General features: G+C 44.6%; 2 protein-coding genes across 4 annotated transcripts in view; one reads left to right on the forward strand and one right to left on the reverse strand.

Moving 5' to 3' along the window:
* The window catches only part of LOC110070414 (zinc finger protein RFP), a 61,070-nt gene that overhangs the window by 23,556 nt on the left and 11,706 nt on the right, over positions 1 to 25,808 (forward strand). Inside the window, exons 2-3 of one of the 3 annotated variants that reach the window (XM_072988735.2) lie at positions 23,857 to 24,281; positions 24,855 to 24,950. In XM_072988735.2, coding sequence (XP_072844836.2) covers positions 23,865 to 24,281; positions 24,855 to 24,950 — 513 coding nt within the window. In that variant the 5' untranslated portion in view covers positions 23,857 to 23,864. Of the gene's footprint in view, positions 1 to 23,348; positions 24,282 to 24,854; positions 24,951 to 25,808 lie in introns of those variants that run through there. The other 2 variants (XM_072988734.2, XM_072988736.2) reach the window with 2 other exon arrangements.
* LOC110070412 (E3 ubiquitin-protein ligase TRIM39) lies at positions 1,092 to 20,816 on the reverse strand. Its single transcript, XM_020778084.3, has 7 exons — positions 19,144 to 20,816; positions 12,746 to 12,841; positions 9,746 to 9,976; positions 9,065 to 9,087; positions 6,198 to 6,316; positions 5,429 to 5,461; positions 1,092 to 3,760 (listed from the first exon to the last, which is right to left on the reverse strand). The coding sequence occupies exons 1-7, from the start codon at positions 19,540 to 19,542 to the stop codon at positions 3,243 to 3,245; spliced, it is 1,419 nt and encodes a 472-aa protein (XP_020633743.3). The 5' UTR covers positions 19,543 to 20,816; the 3' UTR covers positions 1,092 to 3,242.

A 25,808-nucleotide genomic window follows, 5' to 3' on the forward strand; every position in this document is an offset into this window, starting at 1 on the left:
TCTCCGTGGCAAAGACCCTGATGTTGGGAAAGTGTGAAGGAAAGAGGAGAAGGGGATGACAGAGGACAGGATGGTTGGACAGTGTCACTGAAGCTACCAATATGAGTTTGACCCGACTCCGGGAGGCAGTGGAAGACAGGAGGGCCTGGCGTGATCTGGTCCATGGGTCACGAAGAGTCGGACACAACGACTAAATAAACAACAAGGGTGCTGCACTGATGGAAGCTCTTTCCACACTCCATTCATTTATACAGCGGTACCTCGACTTACAAACTGAACCCGTTTTGTAAGTCGAAAATTCATAAGTCAAAGTACCATTTTCCATTGTAATGCATGGGAATGGAATTAATCCGTTTTAGCATTTCAAAACATTACTTTCGGAGGTCTCAAAGGGCTCCCCCCCCCCGACATCGGAGGAAGCCCTTTGAGAGCTCCAAAGGCAAAAAGGCAGGGAGAAAGGGCAGGAAATTCCACACACAGTACACTAGGAATATCTTCACAAGCCAGGCTTGATGTGCTGCCCATATTTCTGGACACTGGATTTGAATGTTGCCTTTATGAGCCAACTATCCAATGGATGTTTTGAAGTCCCACTACAGGAGATTGTGGGAATTAAAATGGACATTTGCTCGGATTTCTGTGAACGGATATGTGGCTTAATTGCACTTGGAACAGCGACAAATCTGTGCTTTTATCCCCCAAATGTCAATGGATTGAAATGTATATTTGATGTCAGTATTGAAAAAGATTCTGCAGTTGTAAACACAGGGTGAGGAATAGTGTGTTTCAGACCCAGATGTGAATGTGTGATTATAAGGGGTACCTCTGTCTTTCGCATTATCATCCCTGGAATAAGTGCTTCTGTAATATCTCTGTAATTACAAGTTATCCCGTTATCTTCTTTTTCACCTAGACCATCCTTCTCACCCTTAAGAAACTATGGACCGCTTGCCAAATAGCTTCAGAGGAATTTGGATGCCATCTGTAAGTTGGTAGCTCTATAAGAGGACACTTGGTGGGTGTGAATGGGTTCCTTATTCTCACTGGGGGCTCCTCCATTTCCGCGGGAAATAAAAAGGGAGACATCTTGATAATTTTTGAACGATCACTTTTATTAACACCTTCTTCCTCCGGCACATTACTTATGGAATCAAACAACCTCAATTCGGGCAACAAGCCACAACTCACAGAACGAAAACTTTTTCCATAGACCCAGGGACTCAATGGAGTTTTCCCACACCATTCCTTGTAGTCAGGTGTCCGGGGAGGAGTGCTCCGAAGGGCACAAATAGTCCCACAACAGGCGTGACGAATCCAGCCTCTCTCGTCAGGACATTCGTAGAACTGGTTGTGCGCGATCTCCACTTCTCTTTGTAGTTCTAATTCTCTAGGCACCACGATTACAGCCCATTCCCTCGTCATATATTGGATTGGCTTTTCTTCTCCTGCGCCCGGTTCAGGTAGCAACCCTCCTATTTGTAAGTTAGGGAAATCTCTCAAGAGCCCCTGGGTTCTTATATTCTCAAAGGCTTTCTTTCATGCCTCAAATCTCTTGTTCTCGTATTCTGCCACTACTGAGCTGAACCAACACACACCCTCTTCATTTATATCCTCCCAAACTGGGACGTGGTGGCGCTGTGGGCTAAACCGCAGAAGCCTGTGCTGCAGGGTCAGAAGACCAAGCAGTCGTAAGATCAAATCCACGCGACGGAGTGAGCGCCCGTCGCTTGTCCCAGCTCCCGCCAACCTAGCGATTCAAAAGCATGTAAATGCAAGTAGATAAATAGGGACCACCTCGGTGGGAAGGTAACAGCGTTCCGTATCTAAGTAGCACTGGCCATGTGACCACGGAAGATTGTCTTCGGACAAAACGCTGGCTCTATGGCTTGGAAACGGGGATGAGCTCCGCCCCCTAGAGTCGAACACAACTGGACAAAAATTGTCAAGGGGAACCTTTACCTTTACCCAAACTGTCAACTGCTCCGCCTCCTTTCCACCCTTGCCCTCTTCTACCAGACAAACCTCGATCTTTCCCACCTTTTCTTTGGATTCAACTTATCCCAACTTCGTTATAACTGTCAACCTTGCCTTCTCTGGTTCTTCATCACTTTTCTTACATTCTCTCTCTTCTTCAATAGCCTCAATTACTATGGACGGCTCACTGACACATGCGTCTCCTTCACAGTGGGATTTACTCTTTGGCTGGTCCACTCAAGCTGATGGGGTATTCAGAATAATGCTGATGCATTCCATTGTGATCATCTGGCTTGTTCCAATTGGTGTGATACCAGTACTGTTTGGAGTTATACGCTGGATATGTTTCTTGTGCAGGCTCAGTAAAGTGGAGGACCAGACTGAGTCTCATTCTCGCCGAAACATATGCCCATCATAAACTGTTTTAAGTGGTCCAGGACAAGCATAGGTAAAGAACAGAGGGGAAGAAGGAATAGCCTCCAGAGCCTAAAGGTGAGCCATGCCCCAAGATAACATGGCAGAAATATAGCTTCAAACTCCTCTTATCAAAATTACACAGAAGACATAAATACCCTAGTCATTGGGGAAGGCCTGGAAAGTTTATTTTACTGCTAAAAGGATTATCTGAGGTGTGGGGGGAAAATGCAAGCTTTTTCAACCTCAAGACATGAAAAGAAAATAAGCTATCGCTTTGGGCATCCAATCACATGGGCAAAGCTTCTTGGGTTGCGGAGTGTTAAGGAAAATCCTGCATTTTATGTAGGAAACCATATTGGTATTCATATCACTGTATCTATTAGCAAAGACTCTTGGGGAGATGTGTATATTTGGGGGTGGGTGGGGGTGTTGAAGGTAGCCAAACCAGTTCTGTGGCCTAAAAATGTGAAAATATCTAGAGATAGTGTTTCCTCTGTAAAACTAAAAGATGACAATTTTAGCCCAATCCCTATGGTTTCCTGGCTCTGGTGTCTCCGAGCCTTATATAAAAGAGGGACTAGGAGACCTCATTGTTTCAATATGTTGACTAGGATGATTGCAGCTGGAAGATCTGTCTGGCGGGAAATTCACATCTGAAAGTGTCACGGTGGAAGGGGGACTAGAAACTTATAAGACTGAACCTTCTGCCTGGAGAGACACATTATTTTCTGTCAACAAGACCTGGTGTGTCTCCCATTTTGCACACAATAAAATCTTTCAAAGACCTTGTAAGTGTCAGTTTGTTTTTCTCTCTTAGTTGGCTATTTGGTTAACCCACCTAGTAACTGGACCTAAGGGGAGATTGTGAGGGAGGCGTTTTCATCCACATAAAAGAAGGGGAGAAGGGTCTCCCCAGAGAAAGAGGCTCCAGAGAAGGTGTGGAGATGGGATCCTGTGTCAGCATCATGAAAGGACACTTGGTCCCCTTCACAGTTCAGGGACACCCGGATCCTTCTCAGCTTCTTACTTAGGGGAAGAAAATATTCATCAGCAAAGTCGGAGGTCCAGTAGCAACCTTCACATCCCCCCACAGCCCAGATCCCTTCCTCAGTTCTCAATTCAACACCACCTTTCCTCTGTACAGACTTTCTGGCCACCCCCACAGCGGAAGATTCCTCACTTTCCACAGTGACTTCCCAGTAATGTCTCCCCGTTTTGAATCCGTCACACCCCAACACATAGAGATATGTGTCGAATCTCTCAGGATTGTCGGGCAAATCTTGACATCTGCCTTCATTTCTCACACTTTTGCAATCTTCAGACAGGATGAGGAAGGGATTTGTTGTTTCTGGATCCAGAGTGACGTTTGCTGTTTGGGAACAAAGAGAGACAAGTTGCCAAAGACATGGTGAGGAGAATGGCATGGAAGAATCACAGTGGCGTGACTCTGTCATTAACACACCACAGCAGTTTTGCACAAGCAGCCGTTTTATGCTCTTTCAAGATATACAAGGAAAGCATTCTGTATAATAAAAACAGGGAAAAATAAAGGCTTGGGTATCATTGAGGCAGACAGATTAATTTTATCCTGAACTGCTCTAGATTCCTGCTAGAGCAGATCCATGGACAGAGCTGGCATCTGGGTTTGAGGTGGAGTCTAGTCTCTGTTTCTCCATCCCTGTTATGTGACCTGTTAGAGCCATTGTTTACTAGGGAGGTGGTGGGGGTGGCCCTGCGTGTGAATCCTGCCCTCCTCCTCCTCCAAGTCTCTGGGAAGGAAAGATTATTGTCAAGAATGAACTATCGCATTCTGATGAGATGTCTGACTGATCTCATTTGTAAGTTCTACATAACAACATGGGTTTTATATCAGTTTCTCTTTGGCGCCTGTATTTAAGGGCCTGATCAAACAGGGGAATTTGCAGCCATCTGCTTCCCACTTTAAAAGGATCAATGTGATCTTTTAAAAAAAAGTTCCCACTGAGGTGATCCTTCCATTCACACTGGGGGATGTTTATTCTTCTGTGAGAAGGGTCCACACAAGTCTCTGGATTGCTAGTTGATTTGTGTGTAAATTTACCCAGTTAATTTATGAATATGGTTTACTTGGTATACCAGTGAGTAAGGAGACAGCAAACGAGGACAGCTCTGGCAGTTCTGGCACAAGGGGAAGACTTTGCAGTGATGGTGGGTGAGATGAAAGGGAGGGAATCACCCCCTTTCACGTCGTTCTTCTCAGGCATGACTGCCCTGCCTTGTGGGGAAGGAGTCCACTAAGTCCACTACACTGGGATAATGTCAGATATGATGAATCACAGAGTTCTGTTCTTTGCCTCAGAGGTCTATAAATTTTTGAGATTATCCCAGTAAAGAGTGAATCACAGAATTAAACCATACAATCAGTGACAAGCATTTCCAAACTCATCTGGGTATCTCCTTATAAATGTCATAGAGCCCTCTCTGCCAGGTCGAAGAGTGGCTAATCCACCACAAGCTCTGGAGCAGCAGGAAGGAAACAGAGCCCACGGTGACAGCAGAACAGTCTGTGGGCAGTCTGGCCCCAGACGGCCAGACCCTCATTATCTCCACCTGTGCGGGGGTATTCGTATCCCCCATCTCTATTAACAGCCCTTCCCCTCAAGCCCCAATAAACACTTCCCCACAGGCCCTGCCCCATACCCCACCCCCTCTCTGGTTCGCCTCCCTCATCTTTTTGGCACTCTTGCCTTCCTCGTCCATTACTCAGGTGGGGCTGGAAGGCATCTCCCTGCCCAGGTCCCCTCTCTCCCTTCATGGCACCACCATTGCCACACCTGGAAGGGCCAGAGGCTCAGCTGGTGCAAAATGAGTAACACACAGTCCTGCTTGGGGGAAGTCTCTCTCTTTCTAGACAGCTGCAGAAAGAGTGAGCCATGGATTTGACAAGTCTCCTCCTGATGGGACTAGCAATTGATTTAGCCTCTTGCATGTGTAAAGAACCTCAAACCAAGAGGCACCCCCTCCCTTCCATAAATGTAGTGACCAGTCAGAAACGTACCTTTCTGTAATTGGGATCCAGGTAACAAAGTAGCTGTGAAAGTAAAAAGATTTAATGATTAAGCAGCACAGCCTCTTCTGCACAAAAAATACTGTCCCACAAATATACTGTATGCAAAATTTGTATAAACAACTCATGGGTTTCTAGTCATGTCAATTCATGTTTATTATTAAAATAGTCCAAGCTTTTGATGCCAATATCCTGTGCCATCTTTGTCAGGGAAGGCAAAATATCAACTCAAACAAAACTGTAATTTGTGGTGGTACCAAAATAAAAACTATACAGTGGTGCCCTGCAAGACGGGCGCTCCGTTTAACCACGAAACTGCTTGACGTCAATGTTTTTGCGATCACAAAAGCAATCGCAAAACGATGTTCCCTATGGGGGAATTTCGCTTTGCGATTATCGGTTCCCTGCTTCGGGAACCGATTCTCGCAAAGCGATGATTTTTAACAGCTGATCGGTGGTTTCAAAATGGCCGCCGGATAAACAAAATGGCCGGCCGCTGTTTTCTGGGACGGATTCCTCGCTGCACAGGCAGCGAAAATGGCCACACTATGGAGATTCTTCGCTGGACTGTGAGTTTCCAGCCCATAGGAATGCATTAACCAGGTTTTAATGCATTTATGTGGGCTTTTTAAAATCGCTTTACGATATTTTTGTTCTACAACGATTTCGCTGGAACGAATTGTCGTAATGTGAGGCACCACTGTATTTAATCATGTGCCCTTTAGGACCAGCATCAGATGATGCAGGCATTCCACTTTACCTATGAATTGTTTCACTGTGGCAGCCAAGGAGGCATTTCTGTCACAGATGTCCCAGAACCTCCACTTCAGCTCAGGAGGGAAAGGCACAGAAGCCTGAAAGGGCTCCTTCTTCTCACACCTGACGAGAAAGAAGAGCAAGGTTACTTTACCACCCATCCAATTCAAACCAGAATTCCCTTATGAAGGAAAATAAAGGCACTGAGTGAAACGCTGGGGGTGGGACAGCAGACAACCTAGAGCAGTGATGGCAAAGCTATGGCACTCGTGCCACAGCTGGCACACAGAGCCCTCTCTGGGCATGCGAGCCAAAAGTCGCTACCCCGGGCAGCCAAACCTGAGGAGGCAGCTGCAGCCGTGGTGCTAGCACCCTGACAGGCAGCAGGTCAGGTCAGCTATAGTTAGTGGTGGGGTTGGACACAAGTGGTGGCAGATCCAGAGTGGGTTCTGGAGGCATCTCCATGCCCAGGATTCCCCCTTCCGCCACCACTTCCGCCGCCACTGCCCACTGGGTTGTTGTGGTGTTGTTGTTGTTTTCAATTTGGGCACTTGGGGTCAAAAAGAGCAAACAGAGGCCTCATGTGATCTCCAGGCTGCGCACAGAAATTAGTGTTGTTATTGCAGCCCCCTAGGCCACTCCGGGGCTCTTTAAGTGTAAGAATACAAAGAGAGAGAGTGAGAGAGAGAGAAAGAAAGAAAGAAAGAAAGAAAGAAAGAAAGAAAGAAAGAAAGAAAGAAAGAAAGAAAGAAAGAAAGAAAGAAAGAAGGAAGGAAGGAAGGAAGGAAGGAAGGAAGAAAGGAAAGAAAGAAAGAAAGAAAGAAAGAAAGAAAGAAAGAAAGAAAGAAAGAAAGAAAGAAAGAAAGAAAGAAAGAAAGAAAGAAAATGTGTGTTTTTCCTTTTTGTTCCTCAAAAATGGTCAATTTCTGTAGTTTCTATTCTGGGGAATTTGTTGAGGATCTAAGATGTTCGATCCAACACCTCAACACCAATACCTGTGATGCTCAGAGTAAAATCAGGCCTCAGTTCACTCCCCATTAAGAGATGGATACGAACCTCAGTTCAGTGGTTCATCCTGGTTTGTATGCGCAACAGCAAAGGTGCTGCACGTTTCCTTCTCTGGCCTCCCCGACCAATCACGAGCCAGCGCATACTCCTCTCCTCCAGCCTCCTTTGGCTGTTTGACCAGATCACCCACCCAGACAAGGAGGCAGGACAGGCAAACTTGTGCTCCTGCTGGGAGGCTAGTCAAACAGCTGAAGAAGAGGAGGAGAGGAGTGCATTCTCACAGGCATGTGGCCAGAGAGGTGGGGGAAGGGAACATGCAGCACCTGTGGTGCCGGTGCCATGACTATGAACCAGCACAATTCTCAAAACTGAGGTTTGTACCCATCTCTACTCCCCATGTATGTTTTAGCTGCAATGGCTAAGCAAGTCAGAATACCTTATAGCAGTGGTCCCCAATCTTAGGCCTCCAGATGTTCTTGGACTTCTAACTCCCAGAAATCCTGGCCAGCAAAGGTGGAAGTGAAGGCTTCTGGGAGTTGTAGTCCAAGAACACCTGGAGGCCCAAGGTTGGGGACCACTGCCTTAAAGGATGTCTAACTGCTAAGTGGTTGAGCTGTGCTTCTCCAGTTGGGAGGGGTAAGGAGTAAATGATTTTAAGTAGCTGGAGGGTGATGTAGTTTTCCTCAACATTCCCTCGACCCAGTGTTTGGGGTCTACTCCTGGATAATATGAAGGCTTCGATAATGGCTTTTTACTCGGGGATTGACCATCTGATTGCAGGTAGACTGTGGGATGTTTTTGCTATTCCCATCTGGGTCCTAAGAAGAGAGATAGGGCTACTTAGAGTAGGAAGTTGGTTATATTTTTGAGTTGTGTTGCTTTGTAAGTCTTGCCTTTTATGTGTTTCCAGAGTTGCTTTCTAAATCGTTGGAGTTGTTTTTCATTCCATACGTACTACCTTCTTTCAATCATATGTAATCAAATCTTTATTTTTTAACAATTGTAATGTATTTTATAGACCCATGTTGGCCTTCAGTGTGATATGGAACATGATACCAGCTAACTCCAGTCTCCTAGCTGCTCAGCTCAGCTACTCAGAGCCGGGAGCCTTGGGTTTCTGTGGTTCTGAGAAAGCCCAGAATTGGCATAGGGTGGGGAGCAGCCTGGGGGCCTCAGGTTTCCTTCAGATTGAGGACGGGTTTAAACCAAGGTGGTGGCACTTCTCTTGGTGTAAAAGTTTTGAATAACACACGCACACGCATGCACCACAAGAAATGAAGAAATCCCAAAGTCAAAATCTTCCTTTTGGCAATTTCTGTTTCCATTTTCTAAATGGCAAAAAAAAAATGGATTTTACGGAGTCAGATACAGCCTGTGGTTGCAGTTGGGGCAAGTGCCGATAGTGGCTTAGTGTCGAGGGCTGTATTGTTATTATTTTCTTTGCCTTGTACCGTGTAGGAAGAGCTTATGGTATGTTTTACTGTTTTTCCTGAGTTCAGCCAACCACTTGCAACTTTTGGCAACACTCAGAACTAATGACCTCCACAGGATCCTACCAGCAATAGGTGTTCAAAAATAAACATGCATTGAGACATTTATAAGCACCTTCATGACTGTTATTTTTAAAGATATAGCAGAATGAGTCAGAAGAACAAAGAGGGCAGAAAGCAGCCCTGAAAGAAAAGAAAGATTGTGCCCTGGTAGTGCCCCTGGGTGGAAGAATGGGACACTCATGATCATACCGTTGTCGTTATCTCTGGGATGGCGGAGGCCAACATCATCTCCCCAGGAGAGTACAAGACTCTTTCCCTTCCACAAAGGCCCCTCCCTCCCAGCATTATCAAAATGAGCAGATTCACCTACCTTTGCAAGAAGTTTCTGACATCCTAGAGGGGAAAAAAGAGAGAGAAAGAAAAGAGTGCTCAGGGCCTTTCCCGAGTAGGTCTGTGGTGAGGCAAACTGGCCCTCCTTATTCCACTGTAAGTTGAACCCATTTAGGAGGAGAACATACAATGTCTGCCTCTGAACTGTTACAAGGGAAAGGGGTAGAGTGAGGGGGTATTTCAAGGATCAGGGTTAAGGTGGGAGCTAGTTTTTCTGTGCGCAGTCTCTTTTGGGGCAGAATATTCTCAGAAGGCAGCATCACCATTTAAAGTGGTCTCTCTGTGTGTCCACATCATCAGTGAGAACAGTTTCAACCCTCAAGCTGTTAATGAGAAAAGCCCTGCTGGATAAGACCAGCTACTCCACTGCCCTGGTTCCAAAAAAGGGCCAACCTGCTCTTTCTGGAAGGCTCAGGAACGGGGCGTAAAGAGTGCTTGGTCTGGAACTAAAAGGATAGGCAGAAAAATGACAATCAGAAGTGTTTAGTCCACACCGAGGTAAACACACTGCCCTTTTTCATTTTGATGCTCCTGCAAAAACTAAAGTTGGTTGTCTGTACAAACTAGATCTGTTGATTTTTTCCGTAGGTGGGGCCACAAAAGTATTTCAGAGCCAATCTCCCCCCTAGAGAGCAGTCTGGGCTACCTCTGTTGTTCTTACCTTCAAGAGTTCCCCAGGGGGCTGCTGATACTTCTCCTCCACCTCCTGGATGAGACCTCCCAGAGAGGAGAGCTCCTCTGAGAGTCTGGCCAGATGCTCGTCCCTTTCCCTTGTGATCTCCTTCTCCACCTCTTCCAACTGGGCCAGAAGAAGCTTTTCTTGTTGGTTCAAATAAGAGACCAGTTCTCTGAAATGTTCCTTTATCTTTTCCATCTCTCCTCTTGTTCGTTTCTGCAATAGGGAGGCAGACAGGAGGAAAAAAGGAGGCTGATGGCAGGGTCTGTGAGGGGTGGATGTACATGATCGCACTCCAACAATGATAATATTTGTCCTCCAGATGTTCTTTTCCTGCCGCTCCCCTAATCCCTCAATATTACTATATTTTTCCATGTATAAGACAACCTGATGCATAAAACGACCCCCACTTTTCCAATCCCAAATGAGAAAATTTGATCACTGCTTTCCCCCTCCACTTCCTATGCCCTGCAAAAGCAGGATCAAAGGGCGGAAGTGAAGGGGAAAGCAGCGATCTTAGGAAGTGTATGTGTGTGGGGTAAAGCAGCGATGAAAGGGCTGCAGGATCACAGCCCTTTCATCTTGCAACCCTTTCATGGTTGCTTTCCCCCCCCCCCTTCCTAAGTCCCACGGGGCATAAACCCTTTGATCCTACAGCCCTTTCATCACTACTTTCCCTGCCACTTCATTAGCCCCATGGGGCTTAGGAAGTGGCGGGGAAAGCAGCTATCAAAGGGCTGCAGGATCAAAGGGCTGCGATCCTGCAGCGCTTTGATCCCTTCCCCCTACTTCCGTGTATAAGACCCTCAATTTTTAGTCTAAAGATTTTATATAAAAGTATCATCTTATACATGGAAAAATATGATAGCTATACTGGCTCGACCTGCATGGATTCATAGACTATCCAGTAGGTTGTACCTGGTATGTCTGGAATGCACTAGAATACAACAGAGCTATTGTTGCTAAAAAAATTTAAGAAATATATTTCAGATTGGGGTGCAGAAATGGGGGCAGCCTTCCAAAGTCCAGAAGCAGGTATGTATCATCCCATGTCTTCTGCAATTGGCCCACCCCTTCATCTAAAAGGAACCACTTTTCAAATGCTCTTTTATTAATTGTTCTTAATGATCTGACCCTCTTCCTGGATGCACACCTTTAATGTTATTGAATTAGAGCAGTAGACAAAGGATTGGTTAGAAAGTAGTGGTAAATGTAGGAAACTCAGAAAAGATGAGGGATTATATTAGAGAAGAAGGTAATGAGCATGTAGGTCCTAGGTTAAATCAATCCTGAGCTAACTCTGCAGGCAAAAAGGTTGACACTGAGGATGTCCTACTTTGCACACGTCTTGAAGGAGGCAAGATACAGTGGTGCCCCGCATAGCGACGATAATCCGTTCCGGAAAAATCATCGCTATATGGATTCGTCGCTATGCGGAACAAAAAAGCCCATAGGAATGACTTAAAACCCGTTTAATGCGTTCCTATGGGGAAAAAACTCACCGTTATGCGGAGATCCTCCATGCGGCCGCCATTTTCGCTGCCCGGTAAGCGAGGAATCCGGGCAAAAACACAGCGAGCGGCCATTTTATTTACCCGGTGGCCATTTTGGAACCGCTGATCAGCTGTTCGAAAAACATTGCTATGCGAAAATCGGTAAGTGAAACAGCTTACCGATCATCGCAAAGCGATGTTTTACCATTTAAAACATCGCTATGTGATCACAAAAACGATCGCAAAAAAATAATCGCTATGCGGATTCGTCGTTAAACGAAGCGCTTGTTATGTGGGGCACCACTGTACTCTGGAAACAATGCTAGGAAAAGCCGAAGGCAGCAGCAGAAGTTGAAGACCAAATATGAGATGGATTTATTCCATCAAGGAAGCCACAGCTTTGAATTTACAAGAGCTGAGTAGGACTGTTGAGGAAAGGAAATTTTAGAGATTGCTTACTCATAGAGTAACCATATTATCCGTAAACAACAACCATAACTGTCTCTAACTAATGCTCATTTTTGTATTCATATTGGAAGACTATTACTACTAGAAACATTGTGTTGTAAAGAATTCATACGAAAAAACTGGGTGCATGTTTATTAATACAATACTGTTTTTATATATAGCTCCTGAAGAAAGCCGTGTGCCAAAACGTGTTAAGCATTTTAAAATCAAAATAAAGATTATTTACATTTTTCTACATCCTGAAACTTGGCATATCATTCTGATTTTTGATACCATTGGATATACCCTGTGCTTCTGATCTCATGTGCTGTCAAGTTGCCTCCAATTTATGGTTACTCTATGAGTAAGCAATCTCTAAAATTTCCTTTAGAGACAATGGGGGCAGCGCTATAGCAAAGGCAGAAAGCCTATTTATTCATTAAACCCACCAGGGTCTACCATGCTGAGTCACAGTGCCCAGACAATTTCGTCTCTAAGTAAGGACTTCTCATATTTCACAGGGACTACATGCGCAGGGCAGAGTTTTAAGTCTCTTTCTAAGTGATTGAACTACAGGAAGTGACTAACAAGAGAAATACCCAGTTTTTAATTTCTCAGCACATAAGAACAACCATGATTTATCAGGCAACTCTAAATAAGAGATACAGTACAGGCACACCTCGGTTTACGAATGCCTCAGTTAACGTAATTTTCGGTTTATGAAGGAAAATCCATTGAAAATAATGCCTCAGTTTACGATATATATTTTTTTGCAAAACGAAGCAAATTTCCCCAGCATACATTGCACCTGGGAGGTTTATAGCGCCATCCCGTGCATACGTTCCTATGGGAAACTGCATTTCAGTTTATGTATTTTTCGCAATATGAAACGTCCTGGAGAACGCTTTAAATTCACAAACCAAGGTACTACTGTATGTGATGAAGCAGGGCTGCCTCACGACACTGGCTGCTTTCCATTTTATATTACATTTTTCTCCACATTGATTTAAGAAGTAGTTCCCTTTTTAGATATAGTGACACTTACAAGTAACTCTTGGCTTTCTTTTGCTGTTTCTGCTTTATAGGCTAGGATTTTTGCTCTCTCTTCCTCCAGAGGTTCCATGAGAACAGAGATCAGATCCTAAAGAGAAAAGAGAAGTCCATTTTTAATTCAAAGGAGAACTGAGGCAAAGGCAAGCTTGCTCCCTACTCAAGGAGGGAAGGGCTCTCTTTCATCTTGGATAGCCCACGACACCCTCCAGATTGGTTCGTCCATGCCCTTAATCATCCCTCCTTGAAATTTTGGGGTGAAGCTCTCCCTGGGGGGTCAAAAGGCTGCTCCTCTTGTTTCAAACGAAAATGACATCGTTGTGGGAATGTGAGAACGTTAAATTCTTCTGGAAGAAAGAAAAATAATGAACCCATCTGATTTCATATGATTTTTTTGTAGGATCCTTGTCAAACCAACATCAAATCATAGATCCCATCTATGTCCACAGACTACCCCACATAAATCATGGGTCTTTCTGCACATGGCTTTGCAGTGGTGCAAAAAACATGGATCCAAGGCATGGATACTCACGATTTTATATTATTTTTAGATACATTCCTCTCTAAACCACTATCATACCATCTATGCCCACAGACTATAACACAGAAATCACCACAATAATCATTGCTATGGTGTGTGTGTGTGTTTAGTCGTTTAGTCGTGTCCGACTCTTCGTGACCCCATGGACCAGAGCACGCCAGGCCCTCCTGTCTTCTACTGCCTCCCGGAGTTGTGTCAGATTCATGTTGGTTGCTTCGCAGACACTGTCCAGCCATCTCATCCTCGGTCGTCCCCTTCTCCTCTTGCCATCACACCTTCCTAACATCAAGGTTTTTTCCAAGGACTCTTTTCTTCTCATGAGATGGCCAAAGTACTGGAGCCTCAGCTTCAGGATCTGTCCTTCAAGTGAGCATTCAGGGTTGATTTCCTTTAGAACTGATAGGTTTGTTCTCCTTGCAGTCCAGGGGATTCTCAAGAGCCTCCTCCAGCACCACAATTCAAAGGCATCAATTCTTCGGCGGTCAGCTTTCTTTACGGTCCAGCTCTCACTTCCATACATCACGACAGGAAAAACCATAGCTTTGACTATTCGGACTTTTGTTGGCAAGGTGATGTCTCTGCTTTTCAAGATGCTGTCAAGATTTGTCATCGTTTTCCTCCCAAGAAGAAGGCGTCTTTTAATTTCAGGGCTGCTGTCTCCATCTGCAGTGATCATGGAGCCCAGGAAGATAAAATTTGACACTGCCTCCATATCTTCCCCTTCTATTTCCCAGGAGGTGATGGGACCAGTGGCCATGATCTTAGTTTTTTTGATGTTGAGTTTCAGACCATTTTTTGCACTCTCCTCTTTCACTCTCATTACAAGGTTCTTTAATTCCTCCTCACTTTCTGCCATCAGAGTGGTATCATCTGCATATCGGAGGTTGTTGATGTTTCTTCCGGCAATCTTAATTCCGGCTTGGGTTTCTTCCAGTCCAGCCTTCCGCATGATGTATTCTGCATATAAGTTAAATAAGCTGGGGGACAATATACAGCCTTGCCGTACTCCTTTCCCAATTTTGAACCACTCAGTTGTTCCATGACCAGTTCTAACTATTGCTTCCTGTCCCACATATAGGTTTCTCAGGAGATGGATAAGGTGGTCAGGCACACCCATTTCTTTAAGAACTTGCCATAGTTTGCTGTGGTCCACACAGTCAAAGGCTTTCGCATAGTCAATGAAGCAGAAGTAGATATTTTTCTGGAACTCTCTGGCTTTCTCCATAATCCAGCGCAAGTTAGCAATTTGGTCTCGAGTTCCTCTGCCTCTTCGGAATCCAGCTTGTACTTCTGGGAGTCCTCGGTCCACATACTGCTGAAGCCTACCTTGTAGGATTTTGAGCATAACCTTGCTAGCGTGCGAAATGAGTGCAATTGTACGGTAGTTGGAGCATTCTTTGGCACTGCCTTTCTTTGGGATTGGGATGTAGACTGATCTTTTCCAATCCTCTGGCCACTGTTGAGTTTTCCAAACTTGCTGGACTATTGAATGTAGCACCTTAACAGCATCATCTTTCAAGGTTTTAAATAGTTCAATTGGAATGCCATCACCTCCACTGGCCTTGTTGTTAGCCAGGCTTTCTAAGGCCCACTTGACTTCGCTCTCCAGGATGTCTGGCTCAAGGTCAGCAACTACATTGTCTGGGTTGTCCGGGATATCCAAATCTTTCTGATATAATTCCTCTGTGTATTCTTGCCACCTCTTCTTGACGTCTTCTGCTTCTGTTAGGTCCCTCCCATTTTTGTCTTTTATCATGTTCATCTTTGCGCAAAATGTTCCTCTAATATGTCCAATTTTCCTGAACAGATCTCTGGTCTTTCCTTTTCTGTTATCTTCCTCTATTTCTTTGCATTGTTCATTTAAGAAGGCCCTCTTGTCTCTCCTTGCTATTCTTTGGAAGTCTGCATTCAAGTTTCTGTAACTTTCCCTATCTCCCTTGCATTTTGCTTCCCTTCTCCTCTCTGCTGTTTCTAAGGCCTCGTTGGACAGCCACTTTGCTTTCTTGCATTTCCTTTTCTTTGGGATGGTTTTCGTTGCTGCCTCCTGGACAATGTTACGAGCCTCTATCCAAAGTTCTTCAGGCACTCTGTCCACCAAATCTAGTTCCTTAAATCTGTTCTTTACTTCCACTGTGTACTCATAAGGGATTTGGTTTAGATTATACCTGAGTGGCCCAGTGGTTTTTCCTAATCTCTTCAGTCTAAGCTTGAATTTTGCTATGAGAAGCTGATGATCAGAACCGCAGTCAGCTCCAGGTCTTGTTTTTGCTGACTGTATAGAGCTTCTCCATCTTTGGCTGCAGAGAATATAATCAATCTGATTTCGATATTGCCCATCTGGTGATTTCCATGTATAGAGTCGCCTCTTGTGTTGTTGGAAAAGAGTGTTTGTGATGACCAGCTTATTCCCTTGACAAAACTCAATTAGCCTTTGTCCTGCTTCGTTCTGAACTCCAAGGCCAAACTTCCCTGTTGTTCCTTTTATCTCTTGGCTCCCTACTTCAGCATTCCAGTCCCCTAGAATGAGAAGAACATCTTTCTTTGGTGTCAGTTCTAGAAGGTGTTGTAAATCTTCATAGAATTGTTCAATTTCAGTCTCCTCAGCAATGCTGGTTGGTGCATAAACTTGGATTATTGTGATGTTGAATGGTCTGCCTTGGATTCGTATTGACATCATTCTATCATTTTTGAGATTGTATCCCATTACAGCTTTTCCCACTCTTTTGTTGACTATGAGGGCTACTCCATTCCTTCTACGGGATTCTTGCCCACAATAGTAGATATGATAATCATCTGAGCTGAATTCGCCCATTCCTGTCCATTTTAGTTCACTGATGCCCAGGATGTCGATGTTTATTCTTGCCATCTCCTGTTTGACCACCTCCAGCTTCCCAACGTTCATAGATCTTACATTCCAGGTTCCTATGCAGTATTTTTCTTTGCAGCATTGGATTTTCCTTTCACTTCCAGGCACGTCCACAGCTGAGCGTCCTTTCGGCTTTGGCCCAACCACTTCATTAGCTCTGGAGCTACTTGTACTTGTCCTCCACTCTTCCTCAGTAGCATGTTGGACGCCTTCCGACCTGAGGGGCCCATCTTCCAGCGTCATATCTTTTAGCCTTTTGTTTCTGATCATGGGGCGTTCTTGGCAAAGATACTGGAGTGGCTTGCCATTTCCTATTCCAGGTGGATTGCGTTTAGTCGGAACTCTCCACTATGTCCTGTCCGTCTTGGGTGTCCCTGCACGGCATAGCCCATAGCTTCTCTGAGTTACTCAAGCCCCTTCGCCACGACAAGGCAGCAATCCATGAAAGGGATTGCTATGGTACAAAACATCAATACCATGGAAGGATCCTCATGGATTCATATGATTTTTACATGAGGCCTTCCCCAAATCATAATCCAGTTTAAGCCCATAAATGACATGACAGAAGTTATGGGTCCTACTGCTCATACCTTTGCAGTGGTGAAGAAACACTGATCTAAGACAAAGATCCTCGTGGATACACATAAATTTTTTTACATGGGATCATCCCCAAACCACTGCCCAGTCATAAACCCCATCCATGCCCACAGACTTCGCTGCAAAAATCATGGTTTTATCAGCGCATGTATTTATTTATTTAAAATACTTTAAACCCACTTTTCTCCTTTAAAAGGACCGAATGTGTCTTACAACAATTAAAATACAGTATTTAAGTGAGTAGGCAAAGCTAACAGGATGAATGAGTACAATACTGAACGAGTCAAATGAACACATTTACAGTATATAAAAGAAGAACTTAGCCTAACAGCAGCCACCTTGCCCCTGTAACTTGCTTTGCTACAAAAATGTGCAACATATATATAGTGGTGCCCCACATAGCGACGATAATCTGTTCCAAAAAAATCATCACTATACAGATTCGTCGCTATGCGAGGCAGAAAAGGCCATAAAAAGGTAAAGGTAAAGGTTCCCCTTGACAATTTTTGTCCAGTCGTGTTCGACTCTAGGGGGTGGTGCTCATCCCCGTTTCCAAGCCATAGAGCCAGCATTTTGTCCGAAGACAATCTTCCGTGGTCACATGGCCAGTGCGACTTAGACACGGAACGCTGTTACCTTCCCACCAAGGTGGTCCCTATTGATCTACTTGCATTTGCATGCTTTCGAACCGCTGGGTTGGCGGGAGCTGGGACAAGCGACAGGAGCTCACTCCATTGCGTGGATTTGATCTTACGGCTGCTGGTCTTCTGACCCTGCAGCACAGGCTTCTGCGGTACAGCGCCACCACGTCCCTTTCAGAAAAGCCCATAGGAACACATTAAAACACGTTTAATGCGTTCCTATGGGCTTTAAACTCACGGTTATGCGAAGATCCTCCATGTGGCCGCCATTTTCGCTGCCTGGTAAGTGAGGAAACGGTGCGAAAACACAGCAGGCAGCCATTTTTTTTACCCGTGGCCATTTTGGAACCGCTGATCAGCTGTTTAAAAAGACATCGCAATGCCAAAATCGGTAAGCGAAACGCTTACCGATCATTGCAATGCGATGTTTACCCATTAAAGACATCGTTATGCGATCGCAAAAAACACATCGCTATGTGGATTCATTGTTAAACGAATCGCTCGTTATGCAGGGCACCACTGTATCATGTTTCTGCTTAGTAGACAAAAATAGACAAAGGAGGGAAGCTGCCTGCATTCCTTTACTTTCAAGTAACTAGCTTTATTATTTATTTATTTATTTATTTATTTATTTATTTATTTATTTATTTATTTATTTATTTATTTATTTATTTATTTATTTATTTATTTTATATCCCGCCTATCTAGTCGATAGACCACTCTAGGCGGCTTACAACAAGGAATTTGTCCTTGATTGCTGATAAGAGAGCTTGATAGATCACAAAGAACCTAGGCACCAGCAACCCCTCCCTTCTCCCCTCCTTCTCTACATCCCCTTGCCTCCCGTTTTTATCTAAGCTTATAAAATGTATATTCTGTGTAAACACCTTATGCCTCTCCTCCGCTCGTTCTGGCAGAGTTGCGTCCATTTACTTTTGCTTCTTTCCTGCTGAAAATAAACAAAAATACAGTGGTGTCTCGCTTAACGATTACCTCGTTAAACGATGAAACCGATTGCACACACATACAGAGAGAGAGAGACTGGCCAGCTCAGCTGAGAGGTAGGTCTTTTTTAAAAAAAGTAGTAGACCACCTTTCTCCTCTCTCTCTCTCTCTCTCTCTCTCTCTCTCTCTCTGTAGAAGATGCTGACCAACTCTCCGCTGACTGTTTCTGCGCATGTGCCTGCAATCAGTGGAGAGGCGAGCACATGCTCAAAGATGGCAAGCCTGGCTCCAGGGAGGAAAGCTGGAAACCACTGTCTCCAAAGATGGCGAAGGCGGCAGGACAAGGTATGGCGTCGACAAAGGCTGAACCAAATCTTCTCTCACATAAATTCATTCGTAAGGAAAACCACACAGTGGAAATCATGTCTTGCTGGCCTCTATGAATCTTGTAGAAGACCAAAGTGGTGGTCTGTGCTTTCAGTTAAACAGGCAGGATCCACCACTCGTTCCCATTCTGCTCCAGATCCATGGTGATTTCTTCCCACAGTACTTTATTTATTTACTGTATTTATTGGATTTATATCCCGCCCATCTAGACCAAAGGTCTACTCCTTACTTAGCATTGGTGTCCATGTAATGGGGCGGGGGGGAGGGCTACTTATCTCCCTCTCCAAATCCTAAACCTGGTATTTCTTTAAAAGTATTACAGATAAGATATTTTAAAATTATGTCCGGTCAAGAATCCAGAGGTATCATTAGCACACTCCCCGACCCCAATTCATTTCTGCAGGCACTCTTCCTACCTTGTAGTCCTGGGCCGCCTCCTCCAGAGGAACCACCAGGTGATCCCGGTGCGCCTTTGACTCTTTACAAACCACACAGATGGGGGCTTCATCATCCTTGCAGAAGAGCTTCAGGGGCTCCCAGTGCTGCTCGCAAACTCCCCGCCTTTCCTCTTGAAGACGGAGCTGCTTGGCGATCTCCACCATGTTTGCCAGCTGGCAATTGGAGAACAGGTGCTTTCGGACTTTTGCTCTGCATTGAGGGCAGGAAACACCTTCTTGCAATTCCTCCCAGCATTGGGTCAGGCAGGCTCGGCAGAAATTGTGCCCACATTCAAGGGTGACGGGATCTTCAAAATACTCCAGGCAGATGGAGCAAGTGGCTTCCTCGCAGAGGCCCTCCAGGGAAGCGGCAGCCATACCTTGTCCCCCACAAGAAGTCAAGTACGTAGTGACAGAAGTGAGTTTCACTTTCCAGGCTTTCAAGTATGTGGCTTTCTCTTCCTATAAATCTCTCAGCAGGAAATCGTCAGCATGAGAAAAAGGTGGAAAGAGGGGGAGGAAAAATCACAGGAAAGAAGGCTATTCTGAAAAGACAAATAGACCAAGAGAGGAGTGAATGAAGGGAAGGAGAAAGAGATGCTAGCTGACTATAACCTAGTCTGGCCTCAGAGTCATTCAGAGACCATTTCAGGACTCTGAATAACCTCTTTCCCTCCTTTTAGACAAAAGATTAAAGGGCAGGGTTGTGTTCCTTTCCTGCTGAATGTGCAACTTCACACTCCATGCAGTGCATATGCCTCAGGATTGCTGTTACTCTGTGCCCTCTCATTGCTTCTGATTTATGGCCATCCTCTGGATTAGTTCTTGGGGTTTTGATGGTTGTTGTGGGTTTTTCAGGCTCTTTGGCCGCATTCTGAAGGTTGTTCTTCCTGACGTTTCGCCAGTCTCTGTGGCCGGCATATTCGAGAATACATCTTGGGGTTTTCTGTGTTTGTGGGAGAGCCCTGTTAGGGGAACATTAGCAGAGTAAGTACAGCAGTGATTCCTGAGGGCATTAAAATGCACTTGGTTCTTTCTGTTCTCTGGAGGAATAAACCAGGAAGCGGTTAAGCTTGAAGGAAAAATGTTTACTGAGATTTATTTAGAAAATACACTAGTGGGAAAACCTAATTCCTAATCTAGACAGCTGACCGTGTCCTAGGCTGGAGCACGTGAACCTAAGGCAGGCATAACCTGCACCTCAAGAGCAAGCAGTTGAAATGGACAGGGCTGCATCTTACACCTCATTCTATTTTCTTGTTCTAGATGGTACCAGAGATGGGTGGAGGAAAGAAAGAGGGTTCCTGCTGCTGGCAAAAGCAATATCCCCCCCCACCCCACCCCAGCTTCTGTTTGAATTAATTCTATAGAGGAGAGGAAAGATGGCCATAAATGTGGCACTCCTTCAATTCCACCTCCTGCTTACCTCATAATGTGCACAAAGGTTGTAGCCTTTGCAACCATCATTTAGTTTTACTATCCTGTGTTGTAATTGCTGAAATTTATGCGACAATGTATTTTATTGATCAATAACCTTTATTGTTTTAATTATGTTGCGTAGCAACTAGGAGAAAGAAGCCCTTAACAGACAGCTAACAGACAGCCTTGCCAGACTCCTTCATTTGTAGGTCTCTTTTAGGTCATGCATAATTTAGGCCTGTTTGTATAATTCCTAAGGAAAGAGGTCTCAAATAAATATTTGGCTTTTTTATCAGAAGGAAGGCTCTTCTCTATAGAATCAGAAGCTGTACAGTGGTGCCTCGCTTTACGATTGCCCCACATTACGATGAAACCGCTTTACGACAATCTTTTTGCTAGTTACTTGCAAGTAAAGGAATGCAGGCGGCTTCCCTTCTTTGTCTATTTCTGTCTACTAAGCAGAACCCAGGATACAGTGGTACCTCGCTTTACAATTGCCATGCATTATGACGAATCCGCTTTACGACTATCTTTTTGCGATCGCAATTGCAATTGCAATTGCAAAACGATTGTCTAAATGGGGGAATTTCACTTTGCGATGATTGGTTCCCTGCTTCGGGAACCGATTCTTCGTAAAATGATGATTTTTCAACAGCTGATCGCGGGTTTCAAAATGGCCACTGGGTAAATAAAATGGCTCCCCGCTGTGTTTAGGGACGGATTCCTCGCTATACAGACAGCGAAAATGGCCACTGTATGGAGGATCTTCACTGGACGGTGAGTTTTAAGCCCATTGGACCGCATTGAAAGGTTTTCAATGCGTTTCAATAGGCTTTTTATTTTCGCTTTACAATGTTTTCACTTAACAGCGATTTTCCTGGAATGGATTATCGCCGTTAAGCGAGGCACCACTGTACTTAATATATGGTGTAAAGAAGGATCCACCTTCACCACTGTTGAGTTACCAGAGCAAGTGCAATGTGATACAGTTATCATCACTGGCCATGATCCTGTTGCACTAAGTGACTTCAGAAGGGTAATTGTATTGGCAAGGCTAAAGCAACTCCAGATGTATATGGGCAGGCAGTACTGAGACGACCAAGTGGATATCCAGCAACAAATGCCCTCCTATGCAAACACTAATACCAGGATGCTTTCTTCAGATCTGTAACAAGAAATACCAGAACAATCCAAAGCAACCTGAAGAAACCACGAGTGAATGTGATCCGAATGTAGGCATGTGCCTGTTTGGAATCTGCTGAGAAGGTCTAGAGACTCCTGGCAACTATTTGTTTTAGCACCTTTTTCCTATCTTGCCTGGATCATGAGGGATGAATATTTCCCCTGTAACTTCAGCAGTGAAGGGAAATGGAAAGGTTCATTTAGCTTTTCTTCAAACTCCTCCTTCAAAATTCTTCCAAATTCATTGTCATTCAGTAGTCCAATAATCTTATTGGCCTGGTTTCATAACAGATTTGAAGAATTCTTTATGATTAATCTTTGTCGAAGCTGGCTACGTGACATGTGTAAGATATCAAAGAGGTTAATTTTTTCAGAAGGATAAAGAATGTAGCCGTTAACTGTGAAAAGTCCATATTGTGAAAAATCAAAAGCAATGTACTAAGGAGTCCACTAAATGGCACTATAGGACAACAGTTGTTGGTTTTATTCGGTTTTATTTCTTTTGTTGGCAAAATGGCCAGTAAATGAAATGCCAGCTGATCGATCCAGATATCCACCAAAACACTGGGCTGTCAAAAGGTTACCCCCTGCATAAAGGAAAGCTTGCCTGAAGAGGAAGGTCTTCGCCGGCTTGTGAAAGGACAGGAAAGATGGGACAAGTCTGCCTTCCAGTGGGAGGGAGTTCCAAAGGCTGAGAGCCTCTTTGAAACACTGCTGCATCTTTGATAGTGCAGGGATGGTGTTAAAATGCTGGTGTGTGTTTAGCAATCCTTCTGTTCCCACTGGAGATGTTTCTTCTCCCATGAAAAGGGTCCACTCAGGTCCTTGGATCACCCATTTACTCACGTGAAAAATTTCCTCTAAACTATGTGAATGCAGTAGTGCTGCATGGGGGGCATGCAGCTGAGTGAGTGTTGTCACCCGTTTGCTTATGGTTGTGGCCAGAACCCTGTGTGCAGATGGTTGCAAACAAGGCATCTGCACAGACTACACACTGGGATAATTAGCAGCATGCCAAAAAAAATTTTTTTGAGGGGGGAGGAAACACAAACAGAGAGAGAAAGAAAAAACCCAAACCCAGAATTCCCTAGCCCTGTACCAGAAAGGAGCGGGTCGGCTCTAAAAGGGGCAGGATGGCTTGATCTAAGCAGAAATGTGGTTCGCAATTTGGTTCAGACGAAACCATACCGGAACCTATCCAAATACTGTACCAATCTCCATACTCATTAGGACAGGCTCTAAATTCGTCAGGGCGTCCGTCCTTGGCAAAAGCACCAACTGGTATGAGATTCATTTGGAAGCACCGCCTCTTTCTACCGGTCTGTCATAAATACCGCAAGTGGGCATTTGCGAAACAGACTTGTGTCTGATCTTCTCGCTAGCTGTTTCTCTACTCACCTTTTCTCCAAATGAATGATCAGCCTCTTTCTGTCCCTCTCCCCACTCTTACCTTTCCTTTTGACCTGTTAACATCTCTCTCTTGAGGAGTAGGACATGCCCACCTGGGACCACAAGTTCCAGCCTTAGCATATGGTCAGCTGTCTAGATTCGGTTTTCCTATTACTGTATTGTATTTTCTAAATCAATCATATCAACTGTTTTTTCTTCCAGCTCAAACTCTGCCTGGTTTATTGCTCCAGAGAACAGAGAAACAGAGTGGGCTTAAAGGCCCACAGGAATGACTGCTAGAAAGGGATCCTGTAACAAGGCTCACCCACAAAAGGCAAAAACCCAATAACAACAATTCTCAGGCACATACAATGCATGGAGTGTGAAGCTGCACATTCAGCAGGAAATGAACACACAAACACCCCTCCCGATCTTTTGATTAAAGGAGGGAAAGAGGTGTTCAGAGTCCTGACTCCATGACCAGAAAATACCATGGCTAGCAAATATTTCTCCTTCCCTTCATTCATTCCCTTTCTTTCTCAAAAACTTGTTTACAAAAACCTTCGTTTCTGCGGCTGTTCTTTCACCTCCTTCCCTTTTTCCCCACACGCTGATGATTTCAAGCTGACGGAGTTACAGGAAGAGAAATGCCCTCTCGCTTAAAGCGGACGGAATGAAACTAACCACTTTACTTCCTTGTAGGACAAGATATGGCTACTGCTTCTCTTCTCCGCTTCTGCGAGGAAGTCACTTGCTCCATGTGCCTGGATTATCTCAAGGATCCGGTCACCATTGAATGCGGGCACAATTTCTGCCGAGCCTGCCTGACCCAGTGCTGGGAAGGGACGGAGGGCATAAAAGTTTCCTGCCCTCAGTGCAGGAAAAAAGTCCGGAGGAACCTCATCCCCAATTGGCAGCTGGCCAACTTTGTGGAATTAACCAAGAAGCTCCCTCTTCAAGGGGAAAAGGGAGCTGAAGGAAAGGGGAGACTCTGTTGGATGCACCAGGAGCCCCTGAAGCTGTTCTGCAAGGATGATGAAGCCCTCATCTGTGTGGTGTGTGACAGATCCAAAGAGCACAGGGATCATGATGTGGTTCCCCTGGAGGAGGCTGCCGAGGACTACAAGGTAGGCAAGAGCGCCCACAGAAATAATTCAGAGGGAAGGGCATCTATTCCTGTTACTTCTGGATTGCTGACAGTGGTTTTTATATGTGTACATTTAAAGAAATGCCAGGATTCTGGGTGGATGACGTGTACCCTTCTCGACTCTTCCCGCCCGCACCCCTCCCCTTAGGGATACCCCTGCTAAGGAGGAGGAAATCTGGAACAGGAGGTCAAAAGAGGTGTGGACCCTGCCTGAAACATTCTCTGATGATTCTGTCTTCTTAGAGATTCCTAGAGTACAGCAAGACATGATTTCCACTGCATATGAGGTGGGAGGGTGAATGTACATGTGTATGTGTGAGCAAGAAAGGATTTAACCATCTCAGATTCCTAGGACAATAGCTTTCCTTTGAAACAGGAAGAGCAGTTTCAGACAGCTTTTTTTTAAGGACACAGAAAAAGCCCATCTCTAGGTACCGTGAGCTTTCCAGGGTGAAAGAATAAGGAGCAAACACACTTTGTGAATAAGGAGTAAACACACTCTTCAGTTCTGCTTCGCCGCTGATTTAGAAATTGACTTCTCTTTTCACTTTAGGGTCCGCTTTGTCATTGCCTGCAGCTTCTGGAGGCGGAAAGAGCAAAAATTCTAGCGTATAAAGCAGATACAGAAGAAAAAAGCCAAGAATTACTTGTAAGTGTCAATACCCCTAAAAATGGAACAAGTTCTCGAGCCAGAATTGGGGGGGGGGACGTCATATAAAATGAGAAGAATCTAGAGCAATGAGGCAGCCCTGTTTCACAGAACATCTATTGCTTAGAGTTGCCTAATAGATCCTTATTGCTGTTGTAAAGTGTCGTAAAGTGTCTGACTCATAGGGTTCTTAACAGGTCCACACAGCTCTTGCAAACTCAGAGCTGTGGCTTCCTTGATGGAGTCAATCCATCTCATATTTTTCTTCCTCTCTTCCTGCTGACTTCAGCTTTTTCCATTATTGTCTTTTCCAGTGAATCTTGAGTACCTAGGATGTGCCAAATGTATGACAGCCTCAGTTCCATCATTTTTGCTTCCAGAGAAGGTTCAGGCTTGATTTGATCAAGGATCCACTTGTTTGTCTTTCTGGCAGCTCAGGAAATCCACAAAGTGGATTTCTCCTCCAGTACCATATTTCATATGAATCAATTTTCTTCCAATCTGTTCTCTTCTCTATCAAGTTTTCAGACTTTTATGTAGTGATCGGGAATACAAGAGTTTGCATGATCTTGACCTTCATCTCCACTGACAATATCCTTACATTTGATTATCCTTATTAATTCCTTCACTGCTGTCCTTCCAAACCTCAGCCTTCTGATTTCTTGCCTTCAGTCTTCATTTGGATTGATGATTGGACCAAAGTAGACAAAAATCTTTAACAATTTCAATTTCAGCGTTGTTCTTATTAAAGCTGTATAATTTTGTAGTCATCATTTTTGTCTTCTTAATGTTCAACTTCAATCCCCCTTTGGCACCTCCTTCTTTCACTTTTATCAGAAATTGTTTCAAGTCATTGTT

The sequence above is a fragment of the Pogona vitticeps genome, chromosome 2 (assembly GCF_051106095.1).
Source record: "Pogona vitticeps strain Pit_001003342236 chromosome 2, PviZW2.1, whole genome shotgun sequence".
Classification (NCBI taxonomy): Eukaryota; Metazoa; Chordata; class Lepidosauria; order Squamata; family Agamidae; genus Pogona; species Pogona vitticeps.

Coding starts and splice junctions, on each gene's coding strand:
- LOC110070412 (XM_020778084.3), bottom strand. CDS start 19,542: ATGGCTGCCGCTTCCCTGGAGGGCCTCTGCGAGGAAGCCACTTGCTCC. Junction 9,977..12,745: donor AAGAAAGCCAAGAGTTACTT/GTAAGTGTCACT, acceptor TCCCTATTGCAG/AAACGAACAAGAGGAGAGAT. Junction 5,462..6,197: donor CACAGTGAAACAATTCATAG/GTAAAGTGGAAT, acceptor TTACTTTCACAG/CTACTTTGTTACCTGGATCC.